Source organism: Harpegnathos saltator, unplaced genomic scaffold (genome assembly GCF_003227715.2).
Source record: "Harpegnathos saltator strain DR-91 unplaced genomic scaffold, Hsal_v8.6 scaffold414, whole genome shotgun sequence".
Taxonomy (NCBI): domain Eukaryota; kingdom Metazoa; phylum Arthropoda; class Insecta; order Hymenoptera; family Formicidae; genus Harpegnathos; species Harpegnathos saltator.
The window spans coordinates 855,125-876,498 of NW_020230222.1; the positions used below are offsets into that span (position 1 = coordinate 855,125).

At 42.0% G+C, this 21,374-nt stretch overlaps 1 protein-coding gene and 1 non-coding gene across 5 annotated transcripts; one reads left to right on the plus strand and one right to left on the minus strand.

Moving 5' to 3' along the window:
• Positions 1–451: 451 nt before the first annotated feature.
• Positions 452–15,967, minus strand: LOC105185558 (uncharacterized). 4 transcript variants are annotated; one of them, XM_025301378.1, is made up of 9 exons: positions 15,384–15,967; positions 13,670–14,610; positions 8,013–8,088; positions 6,983–7,085; positions 6,200–6,331; positions 4,745–5,184; positions 4,435–4,660; positions 3,914–4,175; positions 3,135–3,819 (listed from the first exon to the last, which is right to left on the minus strand). In XM_025301378.1, exons 3-9 carry the CDS (start codon positions 8,085–8,087, stop codon positions 3,135–3,137), a joined length of 1,923 nt encoding a protein of 640 aa, XP_025157163.1. In that variant the 5' UTR covers position 8,088; positions 13,670–14,610; positions 15,384–15,967. The 4 variants fall into 4 exon arrangements, with proteins under 4 accessions (XP_019698084.2, XP_025157164.1, XP_025157163.1 ...); XM_025301377.1 differs by having other exon boundaries at positions 14,886–15,967; XM_019842525.2 differs by having other exon boundaries at positions 452–3,819; positions 13,670–15,966.
• Positions 5,457–5,529, plus strand: TRNAT-UGU (transfer RNA threonine (anticodon UGU)). Its single transcript has one exon. It is a non-coding gene; the product is annotated as a tRNA-Thr (tRNA).
• Positions 15,968–21,374: the final 5,407 nt, after the last annotated feature.

A 21,374-nucleotide genomic window follows, 5' to 3' on the forward strand; every position in this document is an offset into this window, starting at 1 on the left:
CGGGTGTTTGCGAGTCGAGTAACATCTCTAATTAAGATTTGAGATAAGATCGTTGAGGTTATAATTACATGCTGGTGAAAGCAGGTACTCCTCGCAGAGAGTGGCACTAGTTTTGTTAGGAATGTGAATAGCTGCTTGGACGTTATTAATTGATCGGCATTCAAACGAATCGTGCTATTTTGAATTTTGAATTAAGGCTGCAGGTGGAAGAAAGTGCAACGAATCTGACTTATTTTATGTAGATCTCCGTATGACTGGAATAGTTTTATTTGGAAAAAAACAGCTGTTTTTGGTCCTGGATTTTTTTTTGTTTTTTATTGATATGTCACAACAATTAGCATGCAAGGGTTACACTGATTTAAAAATTTCACACTGACGCTTATCTGTTCAGGCATGTTCATTAACTATACAAGAATTAGTACCGACCGTAGTTTATCCGGTAAATTCTGAACTTTTCAGAGAGAAAGATATGTTGTAACGTTGCAAACGATATCGTTGAATTTCTCAAATAGATTCAAATACTTGTAATATTTGATTGTCGCCGCGAAAAATTTCTGAAACAATTTATACATATATTTTTTTCTCTTATCAACATATCGATCAAGTTATAAATGTGAAAGTTGAAATAAATCAAATTATTTTTTCTTTTAAGGAAATGTTTGTATTTATCATTTTTGATAAGTTTTGAATCGCGCTTGGCTATTTACTTCTCAATTTGAGATAGTTGTTGTTGATCAACAAGTACTTTTGTAAGAAACGTTACTTAATAGTATTGTTTCTCATTGAGTTATATATCTCGATCACAGTTTGATTATGTTTACTTTGTTAATTATTAGTTATACGCTTTACACAAGTTTCTACAGAACGACAACCGTAATCACAACTTATTATTCTTTACTATGTAAAACAGCAGTTAACAGACGCTGGGGGCCGCTTCAACGAGGGGTTAGAAAATTATGAAAGACGTTAGTCTCCGTTCGCAGTTTTTCATACATTTCTTTTTTTAGTATTACTAATTTTACATTTCTGGTAGAAAAATACCAGATTGCTTTAAGAGGATTATTATATCTGTCAATATCTATCTCGATATCTGTTGATATCCTCAATTCGTTACGATTTACGATATATCAACAATATTGCATATGATGATTGCATTTTTCTTATTACATTTTTTTTTTTTTATTTTACATATCTTCTATATTAGAAAGCAACTGAGATCGAGTGTAGAGTGAAGATATTAATAGATTTTCAATCAACAACGTATTCGAACACTGTTCACATATAAGCAGTCAGGACAGATATAAGTTTCCGTCAATCTCTTCGACCTTAATTCTAACATCTAATTCTGATCTTCTGATTAAAAATTACCGAATCAATTTAAAGGTAAATTGTCTTCTCAGCGTAAAGAGAGATATATTTTTTAGAAAATTTTACAGTTCAAGATACGAAAATATCTAATTATAAATGTAAGCAAGTTGCAAAAAATGCGACGATGTTTTTCGGAATTATTCCTAAAGAATAACGCATCCTAGGTTTTTCAAGAAATCTGATATTGAAATTAAGGTCGTGGAGATTTTGAGATGGCCTGTATATTTTGTCTAACTGACAAATGTATAAATCATAATTTATACAGCTCCAGTAAGATCCTAAACGAGAATTTTTTCGTTTGTGAAAATGCAGCAAAGATAACCATCATAGTAACACGCAACAAATAAGAACCACACTCTCAGGCGAGTTAGTTTATCAGAAGGCAGGTGTATATTTTCCTCAAGCCAGACGCTTGTTAAAACGAAAACAATCGCGATCTTTGTCGATATTGACTGATCGTTAATATATATAATCAACATTGTACGAGCTATTATATATCGCCGTGTGGATATAAAAATATATTACACGCGCGGCTAAGCCGTCACTTTATTACGAATAACTGTTGTGCTCGACGCCGTTGTAAAGAAGAGAGGTGTCGAGCTTTGCTAGAAATTTTATATATTTCATTTTTTTCTTTTCATCGGTCGGCGCGGAGCTGAACGTATCGAAAAGTTTTCCGAGATTGTCGTGTTCGTCAAATTTACATAAGGTCTATGACTCTGTCGACTAATGTTTCACGAGAAAGTACGAGATATAGGCCGCAGTTTCGTGTACATTTCGCGGCAAACACGTTAACAACAGATTGGAGGAAACCTGAGATCTGTAAACGTTCAGTTCCCATATATGTTTCATGCTTCGGTTTCAAGAAAAGTCTTAAAGATACTCTCGGTGATACACAATGAAATCTTAACTCACAAATATTCCTCACCGAGCTCCATTAAAACATTTTACTAAAAACCTCATATATTTGCCGTAAATTATATACAGAGTTGTCCAATTATCGCGCATTTTAAGTGTGTTGCTTGTACGTAGTCGGTTATAAATTTTTAGTAGATTAAAAATCTATCAAAATTCTATTTGCAACTCAATGAAGAGTAACATTCTGAATCTATTCTTGCATCTCTTGAAATTTAACAAAATTAATATGCGCCGTCTGGGACACTCTGCAGTTATTTTTTATTTTTTTTTTAATGTCGCTTTCTACGACCCAAGGTTTATATTTAATCCCGCCACACATTCCTTCGAAATATTTACAAGTGAATGTCATGTTACGTTGCGTTCTTCATTCATTACGGGTACAAAAACCTTTTCGGTGTGCGTAATTACACGTCTGCATTTCAACGAGTTTCTACCTTACATTAGGTTTACTATCACGTCTATGCGCTACGTCAAAATTTGTCGGTAACAATTATTTGTCATCATTGTGGCAAATGTTACTACATTCGTCGCCCTCTGACGGAAGACGACGCTGATAGAAAACGATTGTCTCGTTACAAAACGCAATTCGAACGTGATCTCGTTATTACTTATGCCGTGTTAAATCTTATATCGTTGAGCATGTTTTGCGACATGTCGCGTTAAAAAGACAATCGCGTTCGACCGACTGCGACAGCAATCGCTATAATTCCTCCTAAGGTCCCGCTAGGAGATTACCAGCGATACCGACTGTCATCAGTTCCCAATTGCTTCGCGAATGTCGCGCGTTATTTTCCCCAGAATATTCTGGGTGTGCTGCGTATTAATCCCCAAGAACATTCTCGGTCTCTTCACACTTCGTCGTCCTCTATGTACAAAGTCGCCTCGTATTTCTCATTATCGACTTGCTGAGAATCGCGTACCATCTTCTCGTCGACGATCGTTGATGAGTCCACGATCTCGGCGATGCTTGTAGGACTTTGATTATGTGTCATCGCGCCTGTTCTCTCGTTCAGCGGCTTGCGCGTTCCACACTTATCGTCGTCGTCGTCGTCGTCGTCGTCGTCGTCGTCGTCGTCGTCGTCGTCGCCGTCGTCGTCGAGATCATCGCCAGAACTCTCCACGTCAATCTCCGTGACATTCTCCAGTTCCGGTTCTTCGAGCAGCATGTCGGCCTCTGTTGGCCCGTCGGACGACGCAGCGGCAGGACTCACGTCTTCAATATCCACCACATGACTTTCATCAGAGTTGTCACCGCGGCTCTCTTCGGTGTCGAGGGACACTGTCGTAAAATACTTTTGTTCGAAATCGCCTTCCACGACGGCCTGGGTGTTCAAGGAGTGTCGACTCGATTGAGGGTCTCTGGGGTGTCTATCGAAGGATCGTCTCCTGTTGTCATCCGATCTGGAATGGTGCAGCTTAGGATGACGCGACTGTCTTCGTAGATTCTCCCCGCTACTCGTACGTGATCTTATATCCGTCTCATCAAGCATATACCGGGTACAGTCGACGCTGAATCGATCTATCGAAAGCTTCCTGTAAATTCGATTGGAAAGATTAGGAATCTTTGTATTTTATTGTATAAGACGTAGATTTACAATTAGATATGTAGAAGTTGAATTTTCGTTACCTGTAATCTCCTCTTCGAAAGTCGGGACTTCTTCGAAATTCTAGACTGGCCTTTCGATGTCCCATCGTTCTGTCAAAGCGACGATCACCGCCGATTCTGTCGAAGGACATTTTACGGAAGTTGGGTGATGAGATCTTTCGAAAGTCTCGCGGCGAGACCTTACCAAATTCCTTCGACACCGCCGTCAATTCCTCCAGCAACCTTAAGTCTATTGAGTTTCTCTTCCTTGGCACAAAGTCGTCCGGATATCTACAGTAAGTACCTGATCGAGATGTTCATGATTATTGCAATTGTCAATTAGGGAACATTTGTTTTAGCTAACTATTTTATCCAAGAAACGAATTAAAATTCATGTCGAGAATTGCCTTTTTACAAAATTAATGATTCTTGACCCTCAGTCACTTGTTTTATCAAGAATCATTTGGTGAAGGAAGATTTAATAGACTTTCGCCTTTGTAAATTTTTTGAACTATATCCGTTGAAGAGTAATAACTAAATTTCGTACTTTTGTTTGTATTTACCTGGCAATTTAGGCGAGTGAACGAGAGTTGGTGGTTGTCGCACGGCTTCGTCAACTTCCTCGACGTCCTCCACTTTTGTCTGACGCAGCAGTTGATGACGCCTCGCTGTGTCGGATCGGTCCTTCACTTTGAGCGTAACAGGACCTTTATTCGGGATGTGCAGATCCATCGCCATTGAAACTTGACTACCGCTCATCTTCTGATGTTCTAGGCTCTCTCTACTCATCTGTTACAAGCAAAAACAATTTTAGGTTGACCATGTTTGCGAGTAACAATGTCTCGAGAATGTTAGTCCCTTTTTTTCTTTTACCTGATGCGGACTGTAGCTCGGGTTGTCGACTGAGAGAGCGTGTCTTTGCAGCAATTCTGGATTTAACAGCGAACAAGCGGCGTATTTAGGCGATTTTTGACGCGGTGACTTTTTGTCGATCAATGTCGGAGCGCTCGGGCTCTTCTTTATGGAGTGCGCTACTCCTTTCTCTCGCAGGTCCTTCGAGAATTGCATGAATTCTGCCGTCAGCTGTTTCCTGGAGACCTCGTGTGTACTGGGACTCGGGCTGCGGTTCACTCTGAAAAGCCCCAACTGGTGGTCCCACTTTGTCGTCTGGCTCGATGTTGATCTTCTGTTGCGTTGGCTTTTCGAGCTCTTGAGTGTGGATGTCTGGTTGAAGCGGAAACGTGCCGGCACTACCTTGGCGGCACTATCGCGAGCTTCGAAGGTCATTACGCAAGCAGCTACTACAATGAAACCTGGAAACATTATTGTTTGCGCGTGAATAAGATTAAAGCATAAATTATTCTACTCTTTAAGTAAAGTTGTAAATTTCTTTCTACAACATCGGAAATTGTTGCCAGTATAACTGTGTAAAAAAATGTGAATTTCGAAAAAAATCGCGATGGTGGGAGAGAGAGGGTAACTATATTGTACATTTAAAATGTTTTTCAAAACAATGATATTCAGGTACAACATGAAACCTGCACGACGCCTGTATCTGAGGTTTCACGGCGATAATCGACCGTGAGCCTCCATAGCTCAGGGGTTAGAGCACTGGTCTTGTAAACCAGGGGTCGAGAGTTCAAATCTCTCTGGGGGCAGCTTTTTTTTCTCTCGTTTTTATTGAGTGTTCTCATTCGACCGTGTGTTGCCGCATTTTTCGCGTTTCGCCTACAATTTTCCGCTCTATATCCGTAACATTATTCGCTATTTTTATTTATAGCTATTTTCGATTTCCATGACCTCCCGCGTTTGCAGAAACTAGTGTATCTCTAATTTTACATCGAATTTTACGTCGAAAAACATCAAATGACAGATTGCAAGGCGTTAGTAAGAGTATTGTTGGCACAAAGAGAAGAAAAAAATAAATTATAATTATACCTTATTATATCGTGCTTGTTCCACGGTACGAATTTAATAAGTGTATGTGTTTCGCAACGGAAAAACGCAAACGTCGAGATAGCTCTCTGATCCGCGTAGAATCTTTTTCTGCGGTATTATTATATCATATTACGTAATAATTTTATCGATTTATGTGTCATATCACGTGGGATCACGTGGAATTATATGGACGTATAGCGACGTATATCGTCCCGTGTAATGTTTATATACATTTTGCGCCATCGTATATATCTATTATCGCGTAATTACCGTTTCACGAGGATCAGTGTCACGTAACTAGTCGTCATGTAATCAATCACGTAACTAGCCACTTGGCCGAGCGTGTAAATTGTGCGCATAAATTGTGCAATGTATGTTAACTATTATTACCTCCTACACCCATAACGATGGGACCGGCGTAGCTCAGATTATTCAGGTGAAATCCGCGCGACTCGTTCTTCACTTTTATCGTGAGATTACCTCTGATCTCCTGCGCCACCGACAGCTGATCCGCATAATATCCTATTCAACGAAACAATAGAAAAGGATATGAATAAAGGGGGATGGAGCTCCACTGTTGATTTGAGACACATTACTCTTTCGCGCTTGCTCAAAACGCGTTTCGTGTCAATCGCGGACTTCTGGACATCTGATGTGGCATAAATATTTGGTATATATATTTCTTGATATCCGCAGAATATTCAGAAATCTAAGTATTGCGAGCCGTTTGGTGCTACATGGGGATGTCCAAGTGTATCTGGTACAGATGTATGAAGATACGTTTATTTTGTATAAGAGTGGAAAATTGTTCTCAGAGATGTATTCTGACTGACTTGAAATTCAATTCATGCACGTAGGCATAAATAGGCGTGTGATACAGGCTTGTGCGCAATAAATAAAAGGATTAGCTCGCTCGCGATCCATGCGTGGGCGTTATAAAATAAGACATCGAAAGATTGATCTATCGCACTTTAGACGACGAGCAAAACACAAGATCGCCTTGCGCGGAATCCTTCGAATCTTGGGCATTAGATGGACGATAGGAATTGCATCGCACGTGGTTGCGATGTTTGCAAAGTGCATTTTGCGGTTACCCTTAAGCAATTAGTGGCTCAGACGCCAAGGCGGAACAGTATGTACGGACCGATGTTTAATTTACATAATTCTACTCACCTATAGTCGCCATGCAAGCTCCTAAAAGCATTAGCAGCAGCCCAATTCCGAGAGCTTTGCAGGCGTGCCACAAGCACCGCGTTGTCACCTTGCCTCTCACCACCTGTTCGATTTAATTGCCGCCGTTAACAGTTAATAAACCTGGACGACGGTCCAGTTGTTTATCAGCCGTAGGTGGCAAACGCACGTACGGCCGTCTTTATACGGTGCCGTTAAATCGATCAGTACGATTTACGAGATTGCGCTACGCTGTAGTAATAGCGTAATAACGCTCTTCTCTTTCTCTCTCTCACACACACACACACACACACTCTCTCTCTCTCTCTCTCTCTCTCTCTCTCTCTCTCTCTCTCTCTCGGTACTGGGTAACGATGAGCGAAATGTTTCGTGTGGTGTAATCTAAATCACTGGGTTGTGACAGGATACAATCGCTACGTAAAGTGCTAGAATGCTCAATTCAATCGGAGACTAATTAAAGAGAGATAGCGTTTTATCTACGAGCGTTTGTCGTCGAGAATAGTTGACGTATATTTACAAAACTGTCGTTTATGTGCGTGTAGGTGGTGGGTGATTATTAAAGATATAGTGAGATTTTCGTGAATATCTTCGAGAGCAGATCTCATCTCATCGAGAGCTGAGAGAGCGATAGGTTATTTCGTGAGGGTTGAGACGACGTGTGACTGTGCTGTTTGCGTTCGTCTCGTGTAAAATTCGCGCATTGTGCGTGTTCCACCGTTGGTAGTAATTTCTGCAGGCGTTCATAGACAATAAAATTTGTGAACGTGCTAGAGAGATGATAAGAGTTACGGATACGTTGTACCTACTGGCACGTACATGCTCTCTACGTATATGCGTACTATTGGGCTCTCTCTACGGCTGATATTTCCCCATCGGCGGCGGTCTACTCTCCCTAATACGAGTAGTTACGCTAACGAGGCCGATAAAGAGTTTCGGCTACGCGAAATGATGACGTATCGCTCTACTCGGTATCGACCTCGAAGTTTTATAAGCAAGACGAAAAAGGATGTACCTGTACATTCCAGTTAGCCCCAGGTCCGCAGGCTCTTCTCTGCGTCCCCTGCCATTGAATGCTTCCTTGTGGCATACTGCGCTCACAAAAGTTCACGTTTGTAAGATCGTTGTGATGTGAAAGTACGAGCTGAGGGTAATTGAAAATGCTAAATTCCAATATGCATTAATATCATATAGGGACGAAATAGTACCGCGTCGGTTATAATAATGCTTCATATTCCGATAAAGACTATGATTTATTAGTTGCTCAACATTATCGTTGACATCATAGTTTGCAGCATAACGAGATGGTTAAACCTCTGAGAAATACGACTCGATTAAAAATAACTTTATGATAGAGGATTGAAATTAAAAGAACAAGGGAAAACTCTTAAACTTGTTAAACTCGTCAACTTGTTAAAAGTTTGTCGAGTAGCACTTGAAACAATCTCGAGACGCGTGCAGCTCGTTGTTGTATAATATGATGTGAAGAATTGGCGTAACGTGATGGATATGTCATTTTAAGCCAATAGATCAATAAAACTTTTTTTTTCGACACGACATATTAAGAAGATGAAACTTCGGCATTATTGTGGAAAATATTGGCGTTCGATAATTCGGTAAAAATTTGATAAATAATTGGTAAAAATTTCATATCTTTATCTCCGTCTTGCAGTCTCTTTTCATTCTTTTCCACCTGCCCCCGTTGGCAACGAAGGGGTGTAACTATCGCGCAAGTTTGTTAATTAGTAATTTCAAATTCATCTCGCGGTATATCATACGCGTGATCTTTCATTATGCCTCCTTGCAAAGTGACGTTCTGCGTCGTCGTTTTAATTTGACGTACGCACACCAACGCTCGGTGTATGATTGTTAACACATTGAAATTTACGTGTGTATCTGTACGTCTAAGTATCTCCCACATTCGCACCGCTATTTGAAACCATGCACAATGTGTGTATGTGAATTATCTGACTACTATGTCACTAGTGTGCATTGCTCTCTCTTTCTCTCTTTTCCCTTCTCTCTCTCTCTCTCTCTCTCTCTCTCTCTCTCTCTCTCTCTCTCTCGCGTACTGCGGATACAGAGGCGCATTGTTCACGTGCCTGTGCTTGCTACATTTCGTCTTTCAACGTCGAAACTTCGCGCGTCCTATCGATTCGGATCCCTCTTTACACTTTCCAACACGACCCTTCTTCGTGTCTCGAAAGTTGGTCATTTTCGTCTGCTAGACTCGAGGCAGAGATAACTCGAGTTGAAGTTTTAGTCCTACATTAACGTTATTAATTTTGTTAAACTTGAACCAATCATCGATCCTCCGGTATAATATTCATCTCGCGCGTTTTGTCTTGATGATACAAATAGTTATTTAATGTTTTTCTTTTTTTTAAATTAACGAAGGATTTATTTTTTAGGGTTATTCAATATACGATTTATCTCAATAGTCTATATTTCATCTTTATTATTAACTTTGATTAATTAATTTACCTGCAAATAGAACGTATAAAATAAGCAAGTATTAAATAAACTAAGAAATATTAGTGGGTGAATGAAACAAATTTTTTTTTTATAATTTCAATTTTCTTTTTAATTAGGATTGGAAATTTCGATACAATTTGCGAATTCAAAAAAAGGGAAAAGGGAGGAGTTTTTAAGACAAGGATAACAGTTACGTTCACAATAATGTTGAGCATCGATTGAAATTTCTCTTTATATTTGGATTATACAATAAAACTGTCCCCGTAAATAAAAATAGAAAAAGAACGTTGATCAATTAAAGAGGAAGTTACGGCTTAAACAACGTGCTAGACGCACAAATCAGTATTTACGAGACTTACACTGGGTTGTAAAGCGGGTATCTATATGTAGCTGAAAATTATTTATGATTGAGAGCATAATTCCAGATTTGTTTCCATGAATCGGTTGTTTATATTCACATTTCGTATATGAAATAAGTAAACTATTCGTGTTTTATCGTTTAGGATCTTTCATTCTGGTTTCTTGATTCAGAATCTTGTTACCTGGTTACTCTCTTGGCATTCCGGACATTAGTCCATGACACTGATACTTATATAGATACGATTTATCAGAAGAAACGTCAGGTAATTAAGGCCATGTCGATGTGAAAATTCGGTCGAGTATTTCAAGAGCCGAGAAAATATTTTAATCACTCGACGGGAATTCTGATTCGCTAATCCGTGATGTGATAATATAACATTAATTTCTACGAAAGAATACGCGCGACGCGCGAGAGAACCAAAACAATGCGCAAAAAGCGCTACGTCATCCCGCGTCAATCCCCACCTATCATTCAACACAATGGCTCGCTCAATGGCACATTCGGGACCTTCAAAGTGATCTTATACTTACCCTAGTCGCGTACTTTTCCGAATGCTTCGCAGTGTTGAGCGACACGCACACGTATGTACATGCATCGGAGCGTTATCATTCCGTCGATTAAAATATATTTCGTCGGCTATTGAAGCATTCTCGCGTCGTTATCGCGCTTATTAACATACGTTTCTCTGGGCGAATCGCGATATTTGAGTGATTTATATTCGGATTATATACAATAAAAGTGAGTATGTCCAGAGTGCCACGACGGAGCAGCCAGAAGCAGCAGGATGCTGAATCGCAGATTTTTCTCAACATCTTCGAGGTATATGTGCATTTATTTACGCGTTTACTGCTTCTCGCATATAGAGAGAGATACATCGATTTTTAATTGTATTGATCGGAGCGATCATGCAGTCACGCGCAGCTTGCGTTACTCTTGGTAATTGATTCCAACGCAATTTAATTAACCGCAGCGATTTAGATAATCACGCGCACCTGACGCGACGATGCGTTTCGGGATTTACAGAGACTCGCATATCGTTATTCGCATTAAGCGGAACGTGAAATTTCGTGCAGGATGATGAATAGGTACGATTTAACGGTATATAGGCTGCAATCTCTCGCGCTTTTGTTCTTGTCTATCTACAAGAGCACATGTACAAGTCTACTAAAGTCGTACGTTACGAAGTAACTCGGCTATTTCAAAGCGATTCGATCTGACGGGCTCTCGAGAAACTGCTTTCCGTCGGATCAGTGCTCGTGGTTTATTCCGCACAAGCCCCAATTCAGCAAAACGTTCCAATACTGCGCGTCGTTTCAAGATCTCTAAATTGGATTGATATAATGCGTGAAACGTTACTATGGACGTTAACATCTCTCACGCTGATAATTTTGACAGAACTGTTATCGACAATCCTTTCGATTATACAACATAGTTTCAAAAACTAATAATCTTGTATATAATAATCTTATGAAATGTCGCCATTTCGTTAAAAGAAAGTTCCAAGTTAAATCGCCTGAGATAGGATTTGTTGAATGATTTATTTAAAATATTTTCGTAGTATATATCTCATAGCTACTATGCAATCTGAGCTACATATACATATGTATATATACATATGTGTGTGTGTGTGTGTGTGTGTGTGTGTGTGTGTGTTAGAATGAAGATTTAAAAAGAAAGATTGACATTTTTTCGTCATATGAAATTGGGTATAAAATGAGAAATCAAATACGGAGAATACACATAATTGGCAAAATTTTCCTTGTGACTAGTATTTAATAGAGTTGAATAGGAATTTAACTAACTGGAGATTCGATCGAGGCGAGAGAGATAATTGTAAGATCAGAAGATAGTCTCAATTTCAGGGGCAAACTCGAGTCCGTATCTCGAATCGGAGTAGCTGAAAGTGGCATTGTATGTTTTCTCAAGCGGTTGCTTCCAAATATACATTTCTGGTATTTTATTCAGATCGAAATTTCGATTAGCGTATATACGCTATTACAAGGGGGAATAAAGATAGAAGACGCAGTAAAGTTAGATTTGCGTTAATAAACCGTATCTTCTCTTGACTCGGTGTCAAGCGCACAACACATCGTCGCGGTGAAACTAAGTTTACCGTTTTTTTTTTTTTCTATTTTTACACTCCCACCGCATATATGCGCGCCTGTAAATCATTTGCCAGCGATTAAACTCAGAAAATATCGATTTCACGACGGCATCGTGGCATCCACGAGAGCGTAATTTATCGCTCTCATCGAAGGTGCATTACGAAGCGATCGAATTATCCACGATTTCAGCAGCGTCGGGTATTTCCGACGCGGCCTCGCACGTCGCGCTCTCGCATACATGTGTATATGTCTACCTGGATTATTAAAATCTGACACCTGTGCTCGCTCGTGACGAGCGAGCACCGTGTTACCGGAATAAATAATGGATTCCGATGCTTGTACAGAGGGTCCGTTACCATAACGACCGACTGGGCCATTTCCATTTGCATAACCACGACCTTTCGTTGTGTAACCGCCGTGTTCTTCCTCGTACAATCAGCGCCGATTTCCGCGCCGATCTACCGAATGGCTCGTTTGAATAATGCATCGTGAAAATATCGGCTTCCCGCGAGTTTTTCAATCGTTTACTAGCGTTGCCGCGAGGCATCCAAGAAACTCGCGGTGATCACGACGGGCGATTTTCTTTAACGCTTCCTTGGCTCGGCGTCTGGAAGAATTCATGTTCCGGAGGCGCTCTCTCGCGCGACCGGTCAACGTTCCGGAATAACTTCGTCGCGAATGATATTCCGCGCTAGCGGTATCGGGCGTATCATGTCATGATATCATGATGATTGAAGCCGGCCGTAACGATTTCTTGTCACTTCCTTGTTTTAGAGAGAACCCGAGTCGTATAGAACGTCGTGTATGACGTGTAGAGTTCGATACCTTAACATTGCGCGAATATCATGTCCAGGTCGTGGTCTATGTTTAACCTTTTGAGATATAGGAGCAGACCAAGTAGGCGAGTTTTCGCAGAGGAGCGAGAGATAAAAAGCTTTTAACACGACCTACGCTTGGAACAATTATCTGCATAATCAATATCGTGTAATTTTTCGCGGACGCGGAGTTTCAGGCGACATCCACGGTGCGATAAAACACGTTTCGGTGAAAAGAAAAAATGAAATTTTGCCTTCATATCTCGAGAGTAAATTTCCCAGGGTCGCTGAAATCTCGCTCTTCGTCGTCGAGTACCCTCTTAATTAAGGCTAGTGAAATATCCATCGATCGTCAGTCAACCCAGATTCGTGAATGATTTGTGTTTAACGGATAGTCGGCTATTTTTAACGCGCGCGCGCGCTTTTGTAATTGCCCGTCTGGATGTTCATTTGCATCTATTTATTATGGCATTTAGCTTTTGCACATGTTGCTTCGGGGAACGAGAGAGAATATACAATACGAATGCAGAGTAAGAGATTCAATGGCTCGCTATTATCGCGCCGTTAAATTTGCATTTTTAATTACTCTACGTAACATAATCTTCTTGATGCAGCAGATGCTGCTCGCACGCGTACTCGCGTACGATGTTCCATTTATCTCACCGTTTTCATACTGTATGCATATTGTATTTTCATATATATACACATATATATATATATATATATGTCCTGATTTCATTCGTATATTTGTGCTGTTTATGCGATCGCGTTTCGCTTCTGTAGATGACAACAACCCGCGTGTTTCTAAAAGCATCTTTTTACTCTTATCCACCTCGAGTGCAACTAGAATTGTTATTTGCCGGAGAAAGAACTACTCGGGAGAAAGAAAGAATATTTAACTTATTCCACGGCTTACCTTTCTTCCTTTTTCTTCTTTTTTTCCCCGTGTCACAGCATCTTGTCTACACTCTACCAAATCTCACGACCCAAGAAACCATGCTCGGTGATTGATTGCAGTCGTCCATTTGTGGCGTCCTTCTCTTCCTCCCTCTCCCTCCCTTTCTCCCTCTGTCTCTGTCTTTCTCCTTCTCTCCTTCTGCTTTCTCTCTTTTTCGTCACCAACGAAGCAAATGAAAGCTTGTGTCAAAATTAACGAACCGCCTGTTTCCGACTAAGGTTTCACTTTCGGGCGATTGGGTTACGTGTAGCAAAGGTAGCCTAGCGTGTGTAATCCGAACTGCTAATCAACAAAGTGGCTCGATGAACCTGGAAATTTCAGGCGTCGTGCCAGAGAAAAGCCGTTGACGTGGTTTTATTTTTATTCCAACACGTGTTGCGTACGCAGTGCCAGCGTACTAAGAAAACATGACGATATCCAGGGCGGTTCGTATTCGCGCCACGTTTCCCACTTCGTCATTTCGCTTTCGTTATCTTCCGCGATGTAACGAAATCGGCCATTTCCAAAGATACGTATTGTCCGGTGGTACGGAGGATTGTTTTCCCAACGACGATGACGACGACGACGACGATGACGATCGTGGGGCGTAATGCTGATTATTCGCTCCAATTTCCATAAATTGGCCTCTGCATTACTTTTCCCTCCTCGTGATTTACAAGTTTACGAACAAGCTGAGAACATGCTTCGAATCGCCAATGTGTTGTATCTAATATATCGCGTTCTCCGTATCGGGAAGCTCTTGCCGGCTGAATTGCGCTCGCTCGAAATCAAGCTAGTTTTGCGTCTTTGTTCATTAGGAACACACAGTCGCATTCAAGCGACAGCACTGATAAATTACTCCTCGGAGTATCTTTTGGATACGTATCCAACGTGAAATTAATGAATAGCTTTATCGAGAGCTGCGAATGGGCGAGAGAAATATTACGTAGAAAAGGAGAAAAAATCGTAGAGGCCGGGGGGAGGGGACGACTGTTTCGGGATTCGATTGTTAATAAGTCTCTTTAGGAGCATCAATGTAATTAGACTCCGAATACGAAGCGACAAGAGAAAATCAATGATTTAATGTATAAAGCGAGGATTCAGCGCATCGTGCGCTGAAATATATCGGTTGTGTCCGCGACTGCAATGTTCTTTAGGTTCTTTTTTTATGTATTCTCGTAATGCGCTTTAATACCTTCTGAGACGAAGAGGCATTTCCATCTCACGGAATGACTCTTGTCCTTTTTGTCGTCGCATTCGTCTTACGTCCCCGCCGCTCGCCGTCGATCTCGCCGGTGCAGCCGTGTAATCTCATTGTATTCGCATTTCGCGTGTCTCTGTGTAAGAATCCCCCTTTCACGGACACTCGCTTCGAAACGTCGCGCGAGCTCCAGCGGAAAATTCGTCTCCAATCAACGTAACCGGTATCTCCGTTCCGCTAGCGTGCGACGTACGAGAGCGATCGAAGCGGGCAGCAGCATTGCGGCGAAGTAGATTGAAATATGAAATGTCAACAATTATAATCGGAGACCGTGTCGTCGGAGCGTGAAAAACGCCGCACAGGGAGGTGCAGTCGCTCCACGCGACAAGTATCGTCTAGCGTTTCTCGCGTGCACGTATCCGAAAATCGTCGTCCACCTGTGCGCATCGCCACAAAGTGCGATCTCGCGTGAAAGATTTGAAAGTGGCTCACCTTGGCGGAATCCAACGCGAGCACGGGAACACTTGATCATCGCATGTCGCGAATCGATCTCGCGCTCGTCTCAATTCGCGCTCTCGTCCGTCCGTCAAACCCGTCCGGTTTGTAATCTCCCTGGACTGCTCTCTTCGCGAAGGGCGAACGCGCGCGGGAAGCTGCGTCGGAAGTCGCGAGGGGAGCACTGTAAAAGCGGCGACCTGTCCACTAAATATCATCGACCGATCGAAACTTTGGCCGCGTTTCTCTCGCGGCCGAGAGCGGTCCCTCCGCCGCTTTTCCCTTGTCGTCGCAGCGAGTCCGCGGCGAGCACACGCGGAGGCTGTGTCCGGCTCGGATTTACTCTCCCGTAAGCCTCGGATGGGTCTTGGCGCTCGTCGGCAATCCGTCGAGAGGTAGGAGTGAACGATAGGCTCGTGAGTAGTAAATCACTGTCGTTGGCGGCAGGACCCGGGGGAGAGAGACGCTCGACGATGCCGCTCGAGGGAGTGTCCTCCTCCTTCGGCATCACCTGTTGGTATCGCGCGCCCCGGTCACGGTTTTATACGGGGTGGCACGCTGAAAATCCAGCCGGAGCGGCGCGGCGCGGCGCGGTACGGCGCCGAGTTTCACTGCGCATTCGCCGGCGACAGATCGATGTGTTATATCGCGAGCTTCTCTCCGCGGCATCCACCGCGAGAAGGATAAGGATCCTCCTCCGTGTCTCTCTCTCTCTCTCTCTCTCTCGCCCTGCTTCTCTCCCGACGGTCGGTTACGAAGCCGATGCGCCGTCGTCCGTCGCGCTTACCCGCCGATTACCCGCGATGCAGCGATCGCATATCGAGTGCATCCGTCGCGACTAGGTAGCGTGCTAATGACAGTTAGCGGTTATTAGATTAAGCAGCTAATAGCTATTAGGCGCGTCTCCATACGCGCGTCTCCATACGCCGGGGTGTATCTGCGGAAATAATGCGGAAAATGTCTAGGGAGAACGTCTAGACTCACGATGTAGACTATAAGTGTTTATTTATAATGCAGTTGTAATAGGAATCCCAATTACCCGCAAAGAGACGAGGAAAGATGCACGAATATACTTTGGATATTCCTGCACGTTTGTAATTTCGTTTACGTGTATGTGTTGGTACGCAGATCTAGGCCATTTGGTGATAGATAACATTATCGACACTTTGAAATGACCGTGGCGGATGCTTATCATCAGTATCGTTCTCTTTTTACGATCAGCCGTAAATAAGTCCGGCTTGTGGCGACATTAACATACCGATTCGTCGTGCATTTTACGGGCCATTAAACGTCTACTAAATCTCGCGGAGTTTCTCGTTAGCATACGCGAGCTGTACGGCACGTTACGTTGGTCACGCTTTTCACTTTGCTTTCCAGGCTTTCGCTAAACGCGTTCGGTTTACTGCCGCGCGAATAAAAAGAACATTGAAGAGGCAATTCGTTTTCTCTTTTTTCTTTTTCTTTTTTCTTTTCTGTTTAGCATTCCTCGAGCGAATGCGGCGCCGTTAAATGTCGAGTGCGAGGAACGTGTAATGCGGACATTGATTAAGTATTGATCTCTATTTTCTTTTTCCCTTTTTTGCTTCGCATAGTAGAGGAGACGACGAACGAAGTGAATTATTAAAAACGCGACGAAAAATAACGGTCCAACGGTTTCGCAGGTCACGTAAAAGCCCGGCTGCAAAAGAGAGCGTACTTGGTATTTAATTTATTTATCATTGTGAGCCATTAGAGTCGTAGAGACCGTTCGAGACGTGCACTATTAATTGAAATTGTTGTTTAACGCTCCGGCGAAGAACGTATTCTCGGAAACATATAAATCGTGGTGTATCGATGTTCTCGCTAGAACGTTGATCTACAGCGAACGGTCCTGAAATTTTTCTCCGTGTAGCTTTCGCCAATCGATAATCGTACTTTAACGAAAATATATGGTCGGTCCTGGACGTGTCAGCGTCTCGGGCTGTAAAACTCGACTATCTTTTCTCATGAGACCGCCGTTGCCTAGGATACTATTAATTTCTATTAGATGTATTTTAGAGACCACGCTACTTAGAACTATCCTTATTCATTTGAGGGGAAAATCGCGTAACTTTCACGTGCAAATTTAGCTAAACGTAGAGTGAAAAATCGTGATGTTCCGAACGTCGGATTTTCGAGCACGAAAACTTGGTAATTTTTCCAAACAGTTTGCCGTTCGTGTCGTGTGCCCACCGTCGTTTAACAGATCTTTCGTCCTCCAATAAGACGTGCGTTTCGGGGAATGTTGAAAATGAACCCACTCGTTAACAGCTCTTTTCTTTTTTTGGTTGATTTTGTAAATAATATTTATTAGATAATGTATGCTTACGAGTATTAGGTAACATAATGTATTCTAGGGTCCTTCATAGAAGGCGTACAAATCATTGTTCCAGCAATGTCTTCTAGATTAACGTAGATAAAATCGTCGCCGTTGCGATCGTCTTCGTCCGCACTTCGCAAAACTTGTGTCGTTACGCGAAGCAATAATTTGTTTTCTCTCTTTTTCCTCTTGTTTTAATGATCGACGCGTAAAATCGAATCAATTATCTTTGTCGAGACCGCAGACGTGTCATCTCTTGCGCGTTCGTCGACCGAAGATTCCAAAATTTCCTAATCATTTATTAATAACTTGACCTATCGCGCCGTAAAATGGCGCGTGATTTGTGATATTCGCATAAGCTTCATTTTCTCGCCTCTTCGAAGTGTCTCTTTAAGTATATTTCGTTAAACGTTTACTTTACTCTCGTAACAATCCTCTTGTATTCAATTTGCTAAAAATTCAACAATTGTAATTGCCTACCAATAATAAGAAATCGAGTAAAAACGCTGCTGATTCACTAAAATGCCTTAGTTATAGTACAGTGTCGTAAAATTGAATTTCATAGCGGAGCAAGCGCGCCTAATTAATGTAAAGCGGTTTAATTGTCAACGGTAAGTTACGCTATACGCTTCTCGACAAGCCAATGCGCAAGTTTAAGGAGGAAGTCCTCTTGCAAACTGTCACCGCGATGAGCCACTCCGATCCTTATCAATTGTTCGCAAAACATGACTCCGCAATTAATACAATACGATACGTTCATTTCGATTCGATTCGATTTTATTACCGCGTTCTCACGCGTTTACGACGATCGACTCGACGTTCTCCCAGATCACTTCTAACATCAAACAAACTGAAATGCCTAAAATTAGTTTATACACGAGATCTAGGTTTACTTTTTTCTCACTCTAACTAAAACTGCTCTCAAGTAAATGTATATCACTTGTAAATATTTCCCTAAGTTTGCCGGGGCCGGCGAGCGCGTGCTCGAAAAACGCGGCCCGGCTTCCTTTAAAAAATTCTCAATTAGTTCATTCCTATTCTCTTTACATTCTCTCGCGCGCATTGTTTCTCATTCATATATTTACATATTTTCGCTCGTTCTCTCTCTCTCTCTCTCTCTTTCTCTCTCCTCTCTCTCTCTCTCTCTCTCTCTCTCTCTCTCTCTCTCTCTCTCTCTCTCTCTCTCTCTCTCTCTCTCCTGATGTACAGGATGCTTCAGTGGACCAGCGCCACTCCTTTTTCTAAGAATTCTTTGATCACTCTGATTTTTCCACTTTGATCGAAAATGGATTTCTTAAGATGAACAAAAAATGTCGGGGCATCAATAATTTCTGAATTATAAGTGAAAGTGAATTATAATTGAAAGTGAATAATTATTATTGATAAATTCTTGTGTATATGTTTTGGTAGTATTATTTCAACAAAGTCTCAACCACAAGTTCAGTTATCGCGATATTCGATACTAAAGGTTGCAAAAAATGAGTAGTAATCGGATTTAAAGTTACTCAAAGAATCCGAAGTTGAAGAGGGTGGCGATAGTGTTATGTGCGACATCCTATATATATAGTATATATTTATCTGTTTTCATATAGATAATAGTAAGTGATTTAGTCTTATGCACGTTTTACGTCCGCAAGTACATCGATGCCTAATTTGCATAGATATTAATGTAATTACGCACATACGTGGGTAATATATTTATAGTTACGTTCATAGGATGCCATGTTCGTGTATGTCCATTTTTCTCCCATTTCCTCAATTTCTCTCTCTTTTTCTCGTTTTTCATTCTTTCTGCCTTTCTCCCTATGATTGTGTAGGTGTGCTGTATCCGCGTATATATATATATATATATATCCTATGCTTCTTAGGTAGTAAGTATCAATGTGTCTTGTGTTTATAGAACGTGCGCCTGCGCGCACGTTACGAATTAATTTATTAAAACTTTCTCTATCGCGTCTCCATTTTCATAGTCTCCTCAATATCCGGTTATGCATTAATCCTCATAACATTAAATGTAATTTTCATCGCACGGATTTCGCAATCCTCTCTCGCTCTCTCTCTCCCTTTCTTTCGCTCTATTTCTCTCTCTCTCTCTCTCTCTCTCTCTCTCTCGCCCCATCACGTTAGTTAAATTTTTCTAAAAACTTACACGCTGTATAAGTCATCGAACAGCTCGAGGCATCCTGCTGATTGTACTTGTATTTGTTGATAATGAAATTCTCTTTAAAGCCTCCCACATTCCGCCTCTCGTTCCCGAGTTTTCGCAGCGACAAACGGCGACGCTCTTTCAAGAGTGACATCGTCAAAATGTTTCAATTCAGTCGTCACTTTTTTCCGTAGGATTCATCTCGAGCGTTCGACAAAGCGATAAATCGAGAATGCGAGCGGACGAAAGTTTCGCGTCGTATCTTCGCCAAAGTTCGCCAAAGCTGTGAGAAAATTTACAGCTATTCCCAGTCTCTTTGCTCCTCCCCCCCCCTCTCTCTCTTTCTCTCTTCTTGTTTGTACCAACTTGCGCGACTTTTTTCGTCGTATGATTTGATTTCGTCGTTTAAAAGTCGATGACGACAATCGCCGTTGCTTCACCTCGAGAATTTTGCTGTCAAGAGTCGGCGAAAGGATCTTGCGACATCTTGCGCTACTTAAAATTATTATCGAAGAGCGCCGTAGAAATGAAACGTTAGGGCGAAACGCGAGTCTCCACGGTGGTCGCGCAACTTTTCGCGGAAAATAGGAAACGCCGCTTGACGAGCGTTACAGCAGCTGATCCTTCCTTTGCGCGTGCATTATTGAAGGCGTCGAGAATGTACGGCATCCCCGCAGGACGTTTAACTTTTCAAACCGGTAACTCGGCTGAGATAACGGACGAAATATCGCGGCGACCGCGGCGGAGGCTGGCCGACGTTTGTTTTCGCTGGCATTCTCGATGTATCGACATCCGACCGCAAAACTTGTTTCGCGGGTAAGTGGTTGGGAGTACATTATTCTCGTCCGACGAAGTGAAAAATCGTAGCTACGATCAGAAACGTGCCGCGTTTATGGTCTCTCGAGTATAGTTGCGAACTGATTCGTTCTCTCCGCCTGTTATACGATGCATCTCGAAACTACCAGTACATATCTCAATGACGACGAGTCAGCTTTTCGCTGTGCTCTCTCTCCCTCTCTCTCTCTCTCTCTCTCTCTCTCTTTTTCGCGCGCGGAATTGTTCTCTCCTTATAGCGAAGATCTCACGGAAGACCATTACATCGCGATCATTCGAGTTTCAGTGCGAAGTGTGTCGTGTGGTAGTCGCGAAGTATCGTCCAAGTAAAACCAGACTCGAAACTCTTAGATTAAACAACATGATTTTATTATCTCTCCTTAAGCTCTCTCTCTCTCTCTCTCTCTCTCGGGAGCTCCACTCGTTCTGCATTTTCGCTTATAACTCAACGACTATCGACGCCTTCTAACGTCAGAATCGCGAATGTTTCGGTATTTTTGTTCAATTGGGCCTTCAGTAGCTCGATCACTGAAATATGTTTCGCCGGTTCTGGGACACCTTGTACATACGTACGTGTGCATTAGTTACAAGTTGGATGTATATCTTATTTACACGCGTGTCCCCTTGTCCAGTTAAACTCGCCCGTTGTGCGTTTAGACATGTCATTATT

Excerpts from the sequence above, each read along its gene's own strand:
- LOC105185558 (XM_019842525.2), bottom strand. The coding sequence starts at position 8,087 with ATGCCACAAGGAAGCATTCAATGGCAGGGGACGCAGAGAAGAGCCTGC. Across the intron at positions 7,086-8,012 it reads GGGCTAACTGGAATGTACAG|GTGGTGAGAGGCAAGGTGAC; the intron begins GTACATCCTTTT and ends TAAATCGAACAG. Across the intron at positions 4,661-4,744 it reads CGAGCTACAGTCCGCATCAG|ATGAGTAGAGAGAGCCTAGA; the intron begins GTAAAAGAAAAA and ends TGCTTGTAACAG.